General features: G+C 32.0%; 1 protein-coding gene across 1 annotated transcript in view; it reads left to right on the forward strand.

Moving 5' to 3' along the window:
* The first annotated feature begins 5,142 nt into the window (after positions 1–5,142).
* LOC145297513 (uncharacterized) overlaps positions 5,143–7,915 on the forward strand; it is a 2,827-nt gene continuing 54 nt past the window's right edge. The window contains exon 1 of the mRNA XM_080143414.1: positions 5,143–7,915. This exon is cut by the window's right edge and continues 54 nt beyond it. Within this exon, the coding sequence (XP_079999540.1) occupies positions 5,684–7,663 (1,980 nt within the window). The 5' untranslated portion in view covers positions 5,143–5,683 and the 3' untranslated portion in view covers positions 7,664–7,915.

The following is a 7,915-nucleotide window of genomic DNA, read 5'->3' on the forward strand; positions in this document are numbered from 1 at the left end:
ATCCTCGAGTGGCCTCCAGGCCTTGATAATTGGTGACTTCTTTGTACAAAAGAATGTTTAGTGTCGCGACTATGCAAATTTGTTTATATTAATAAAAATATATATCTTGATCTTCTTTTATTGAGCCCTCGCTAAATAGATTAGTTACCACTCTTGAATACATTTAACCTGATATATATATATATATATATATATATATATATATATATATATATATATATATATACCCACAAAACCTCTGGCCTCGATGGAGGAGAGACTAAAACTTGCTGCTATGGTTTCAAATCATCTGAAATAACAGCAAAGGAAGACTTGATTCTAAATATTTCTAATATGTATTTCACAGTGTATAAAGATTATTTGATATTTATAATCGTATCCTATTTCCAAAAGAGGGGAGATATAACATATGATAAATATTTGGAATCAAGTCTCCCCTTGCTGTTATTTCAGATCAGCCATAGGAGCAAGTTTTAGTCTCCCCTCTATCAAGGCCAGACGTTTGGGGGAAGGATATATATATATATATATATATATATATATATATATTAGAATTAATTATATTTATATATATATATATATATATATATATATATATATATATATATATATATATAATTAATTCTGAGGCTAAACATTTACTGACTTCTATGAATATTCATAACTTCACTGAAATAATTTCTCCGGGTACCCCTAGATTCACCCTCAAGGATCATAAACCTAATTTCTATGACAACCCTTCTATCAGATTGATCTGCCCATCTAACTCTGACTTAGGTGCTGCAAGCAAAAACATCTTAGATAGAATCATCCCTTCTATTAAAGAAAAAGTAAGTTTCCCTCTTTGGCTAAATTCAGATTCCGTAATTAATTGGTTTTTTGCATTTTGGGGGTCACCCTATATATATATATATATATATATATATATATATATATATATATATGCATATATATATATATATTTATATATATATGCATATATATATGCATATATATATATATATATATGCATATATATATATACCAAGATGCTATGCTATGGTAATATAATAATTCTCTCTCTCTCTCTCTCTCTCTCTCTCTCTCTCTCTCTCTCTCTCTCTCTCTTTCTTACTCTCTCACATTCCTCTTCTTCTCTCTTTTTCTGCACACATATATAAACACACTTATATATTCATACACTTACACACACACACACACATATATATATATATGTGTGTGTGTGTGTGTGTGTGTGTGTGTTCCGATTGATAAAGCGGCAAACAATATAGCTTTTATATGTAAAAAATATTATATACAACGTTTATTGATAGAAGTAGGAATTCTAGGAAACGTTTCGGATACTTATAAAGTAAGTAATAGTAATTTAGATAGCATTATTTTGAATAATAGTATTATTAGTGAAAAAGTAGGATTAAAGTTAGAAGAAAAAAAAAAAATTCCATGTATGTATTGGATACCTAAAATGCATAAAAATCCAGTTAGTGCTAGATTTATTGTAGGTTCAAAGACGTGCATCACTAAACCTTTAAGTAAAGCTATATCTAAAATATTTAAATTAATTATAAATCAAATAAATAATTTTCACCTGAAAAGAAAATTCTATAGTAATATAAATCTATTTTATGTAGTAAATAATTCCCAACCAGTAAAAGAAAAATTAGATAAAATAAATTCCAGAATAAAAGCAAAATCTATAGCTACTTATGATTTTAGTACGCTATATACTAAAATTCCGCACGAAAAACTAATAAAAGAATTAAATGATACTGTAGATTTAGCTTTTCAAGGTGGAAAAGGTAAATATATAGACTTTTCAAACTCTAAAGCTTTCTGGTGTAAAAATAAAATACCAAAACTAGTATTTCTAAAGGTATTTTAAAAATACTTGTAAGTCATCTTATTAAAGAATGCTATTTTCAAATAGGAAATAAAATATTACTTCAAACGATAGGTATCCCAATGGGATTGGATCCTGCACCATTTTGGGCAAATTTGTATTTACATAGACTCGAGTATATATATATATATATATATATATATATATATATATATATATATATATATATATATATATATATATATGTCATGACTATTAAAAACTGATATATCTAAAACATATAACTTTCATGGGTGTAGGAGATTTATAGATGACCTTATATGTATAAACGATAATGATGAATTCGAAAAAAAATAAACATCTTATATATCCAAACGAATTAAAATTGAATTGTGAACATAGAGGACGACAGGCTACATTTCTGGATTTAGATATAAAAATTGAGGATGGGATTTTTCTTTATAAAATATTTGATAAAAGAAACGTTTTCCCCTTTAAAATAATACGTATGCCGCATAAAGATAGCACCTGCCCTGCTTTTATGTTTTATGGAACCATTATGTCAGAGTTTTTGAGAATAGCTCGTGTTACTTTAAAATTAACAGATTTTATACCACCAGTTTCTAGCTTAGTAATAAGGATGATAAAACAAGGTGGGGATAAAAATAAAATATTTAAACAGTTAAATAAAGCATTGGTTCGTTATCCTGGTGCTTTTGAATCGTTTAAGATTAACCAGACTATAATAAATAAATATAATAAATAAGGAAACCCAAAAGTATATTAGCAATGTATAAAATGTATTTATAATTACATATAATAAATTTATATATAAAAAAAAATTTTTAATGTATATATTTAAAAATATTTTTAACCTTTATATATCTAATTTTAAATAAATAAGAATGTAAATATACTAAATACTAATCATAGTGGGGGTGATAAGTAGTTAAATGGATTAATCCTAATCTTATAAATACAAGACTGATAAATAAAGAAATATATCCATTTTAAATGTGGAAATTGATGAATCACACAGGCAAGGAATTCATTTTTATAGTATGAAAAGGTTAGTAATTGCAATTAAGAATAGGAAATTGGATCAAATCTTTGTAACATGTCTTCTTCCTAAGATTAAGGGAGGTGGTGTTTGATCAACACTGCTGGGGAGCCATGATGTAATATAGTGTTTTGTTTTTAAATCCCCGAAACAGTGTTTCATGGTAAACAACTGATGATCCCTTGAAAAATAAATTATTACTGGTACTATAGTGAATTCGAGAGCGAGTTGATGCAGTGATTGCAGGTGATTAAATGACTTACTGACGAATGATAAAAAATATTTTTTTGTATAGTTTTAAAGGTTAAAAACTTCAAAGACTATATATATATATATATATATATATATATATATATATATATATATAGAGAGAGAGAGAGAGAGAGAGAGAGAGAGAGACGAATCTCACAGGTAAGGAAGACATTTTTATAATATGAATAGGCTAGTCAAATTAATCAAGTGTATGAAACTAGATCTAATATCTGTAAAAAAAATTTGTTCTCGTGAAGGTGATGTTTGATCAACTCTGGTGAGGATCCATGATTTAATATACTGTTTTGTTTTTAAATCCCCGAAAGAGTGTTTCATGGTAAACAACTGATGATTCCTTAAATTAACATTAGTACTATAGTGACTTCGAGAGAGCAAGTTGATGCATTGATTTCAGGTGATCGAATGACCTACTTAATAAATAGTTTTCTAACGAATGATAAAAAAATATTAAAATTAAATAATTTTTCGTATATATTTTAACTTAAAATATATACGAAAAATTAAAACTTCCAAGAATATATATATATATATATATATATATATATATATATTGTTTTTTAAAATCTAATTATCCACTGCTGACACGTGTTTCGTCGTGTACGACTCATCAGAGTGGCTTAATCTAGCGATATTCGAAGTGTGTGTGTGTGTGTGTGTGTGTGTGTGTGTGTGTGTGTGTGTGTGTGTGTGTGTGTGTGTGTGTGTGTGTGTGTCCTTTCCTCTCTGTATAAATATATAGAGATAAATTAATAGACAGAGAGGGGGAATGAGAGAGAGACAGATATGTAGAAGAAGAAGAAGAAGAAGAAGAAGAAGAAGAAGAAGAAGAAGAAGAAGAAGAAGAAGAAGATTAGTAAACAAGAAGGGGAGAGGGGGTGAAAGGAAGCTTAGTATATAGCTTGTCTATTATTTTCAAACAATTGTGAATCGCCGAAAACCTTTCCCTGCTACCGGTGCTCTTGACGTATCATTTTTCATTAAATATCCTGTTAGTTTACTACTGCTATTACTGCTCCTACAAAATAACTATTACTGCTAACCCTACTCCTACAAACTGCCAGTTCGACGTCGTCATCGTCGTCGTCGTAGTAGTAGTAGTAGTAGTAGTAGTAGTAATAATAGCCTTGCAATATCAGTATATATGAGGACTTTTTCAGCGGTAATCGTCGATTTTTATTTGCCCTCACCGTACGCGCACCGACTGATAATCTACCCACGTACTTCCCGAATTACTCGACCCCCAGCCGCTTCCGTTGGATGCATATATAAGTATATAATATAATGTAATATTAAAAATACAAGTAGTAAACGATTCGACTGAATCTATCAAGGAATATTATTATTATTTTTTTTTTTTTTGTAAAGAAAGTGCAGACAAGATGAAAAAGAAAAAGAAAACGGATTTTCTTTTGAAATACAAACCATGAATATTTGGATTTCTTTTGCGTGGATTTTTACCCGGGAATTTTTATACCAAAGGATATAGTATCTTAAAAAAAAAAAAAAAAAAAAAAAAAAAAAAGGGCACCATTCTTACAACTTCGATACCCATTGTAATCAAATAATAGCCAGTGGTTCAAACAAGTTATATATATATATATATATATATATATATATATATATATATATATATATATATTTACCTTTCATTAATTAATACATATTTACTAATATATATATATATATATATATATATATATATATATATATATATATATATATGTAAACTTTACACAGATACACACACATATATATATACTGCTCCTCATGTGGGGGTACCAAATTGCTTAAAAAGGGGAAATTATTCCCAACTCGCATTTAGGTAAAAATGCACTTTCGTAAATAATTGAATTCATTCAAAACATATCGCTAAAACAAAAACCAAAACAACATTATATATATATATATATATATATATATATATATATATATATATATATATATATATATATATATATATATATATGCTTTATGTTGTAATTCGTTACGTTTTTCGCAAGACTAGTTCGTATTAGCTTTTTTCATACCCTTCTAGCATTCTCATAATCAAGCTCCTTTCCTAAGCCCTTCTTTCTATCCAACTCTAGGTTATTCTGTTGTTCTGTCGTTCCTTCGTTCATTTATTCTACTTTCTTTTTCTCTTTCATTTTATTTTCTTCCTTCCTCTATCGCTCCAACGTGATGGAACCACGCTAGCCCGTAAAAAATCATTTCTTCTTTATTAAAACCTAGCTTTGTTTAAACAAATTAAATAACGAAACTATTTCCTTTTTAACACTATAGAATAAAATAACACTCATCTCCTTTAAAACAGATATACGATTTTATATTTAAAGATAAAAGAAAACGATTTATTTGAAGGATATTTTTCTTGCTTAATTCAACGTGTTTGCAACCGTGTTTAAAATGTTTGAAAATATATGAAAGATATGAATAGGGAAAATGGTATATTTTTTGTTTCACGTCGACGTTGTTGATGTCGAATTTTCTGATTAATTTTTGTTTGTTTCATGTGCACAACCAATGCAATGATGGCGGTACATTTCAGGAAAATGAAGCGCGTCCTCGCATTATTCTTACTGATCCTCGTCACGTGGACCTTATACAGCTTTTACACGACCCCACCTCCCGAGCTAATGGTTGGGGACGTTGAAGGGGAATGCCACCTGCCAGATATTGATCCCTTTGACAAATCGATATCTAAATACGTGTTCCACATCAAACCCCTAAAATGTTCCGTCAAATACGACTTGACATACATCGACAGAGAGAGCCTCGTGCGGGTTAATGCCACCGCGTGTCGTGAGGCTGGATTCGACTCGAAAACGATGAATTGCTCCTACGAGGCTGTCTATCGTGTGGAGAACGACGACAAGGTTGCTTTCAAACCAAAAGTGCCTTTAAACTTACCGGGCGATGTACCTTACGATTTTTTTCTGATAACTTGTCACGATCGCACAGGACTTTCCTACACAAATCTCCATGCACACATTTCTAAGCGAACTTTCTCAAGGACGATGGAACAACTCAAGAAAGAGAACTGCCCCCCAAATCCCTACAACCTGATAATCTTCGGTCTTGATTCCATCTCGCGACTGAACGGTATCCGTAAACTGCCAAAGACGTACGGTTATCTCACAAAAACGCTCGGCGCTTACGACTTTCGCGGCTACACCAAAGTCGGTGTGAACACCTTCCCAAACCTCGTACCCTTATTAACCGGCAAATATACAGATCAATTAAACAAGACGTTGCCCTACAAAGACTTTTATGACGGATACCCGCTCATGTGGAGGAATTTCAGCCGATGTGGTTACGCCACCCTATTCGCTGAGGATGCTCCTCACATTGCTGTATTCAATTATCTGGACAAGGGTTTTCACGACCAGCCCACGGACCATTACATGCGACCATTTTGGCTAAGTTTTAAAAATATGCACCCTGTCAAAGATTTTCTGTCGCCTCTCTGGTTGGCTTTGGAAAGCCAAAAAGTTTCAGTAGGTCAGTCATTTGATCTTTGTGTCGGAGGAAATACTAAGCATCAAGTTGTCATCAGTTACCTTTTAAGTTTTTTCCGTCGTTACTATAATAAAGTCCCAATGTTTTCCCTTAGCTGGCTTACAGAGATCGGGCACGAATATCTAAACACCATAGAAGCTGGGGATGAGGATTTTTACCAGATGCTAAAGACGATGAATGACGAAGGACTTTTGGGAAATACTTTTCTGTTCTTTATGAGTGACCACGGTCATCGTTTCGACTGGTTCCGACAGACTTTAATAGGTCGTATCGAGGACAAAATGCCGCTAGTTTTGTTTAAAATTCCGGATAAGTTCAAGACAAACTATCCACATATAGCCGCGAACCTTCAGTATAACATGCAACGGCTAGTGTCACCGTTTGACGGGCATGAGACTATGAAAGATATTCTTCACGCAAACTTCGCTTCCCGAGAGAACGCCTCAAAACAACTGGAAATAGCAAGCGGAACGAACATTAATGCATTAAAGCCGTACAGCCTCTTTAGCCGTGTTCCAAAAAAACGGACCTGCGCGCAGGCTGGCATAAAAGAGGAGTTCTGCGCATGTTACGCGTCTTCCACTGTAAATCTTGGTGAAAAGGCCACTTCTTCTATTTCTAAATTTGTGATAGGGAAAACAGTTGCCCTTACTGACAAATGGCGAGACCAATGCGCCATTTATAAATTTTTATCGGTCAAATATATCCAGAAAAGACAGCCGATGGGCAAGTTAAAGTACAAATCTCACCCGACTTTCTGGGGCTTTCGTTGGACTCCCGCAGAACCGGAAAGTTTGTACATTATTGCGGTAGAAGCCGACCCCGGTCGGGCTGTGTTTGAGGCGACAGTCAGTGTACGATCCGATGAGAGTATGGAGATATTGGGCGAAATTAATCGGATTAACCGATATGGTAACCAGTCTTATTGCATGACCAAAAAAGAAATGCGACCATATTGTTTTTGTTTGTAACACATTTTGTTATGCAAATGTCTTTCATCCTGTTTTTTTTTGTTTTTTGTTTTTTTATATCTTTTCATTCACATTGTTCGTTTCGTTTAATATTTTATATTGAAGTATAAAACAAACTTTAACAAATTTAAAAAAAAAGAAGATATTTTAAGAAACTACAGGGATGCTCACGTGGTAGACAGCGTGGGAATATATGGACATGGGATGGGTGGGAGGTATACTCTGATGTTTTATCTCTGTTGTTTTGTATTA

The sequence above is a fragment of the Euprymna scolopes genome, chromosome 18 (genome assembly GCF_053919585.1).
Source record: "Euprymna scolopes isolate OS-2025 chromosome 18, ASM5391958v1, whole genome shotgun sequence".
NCBI classification, from domain to species: domain Eukaryota; kingdom Metazoa; phylum Mollusca; class Cephalopoda; order Sepiida; family Sepiolidae; genus Euprymna; species Euprymna scolopes.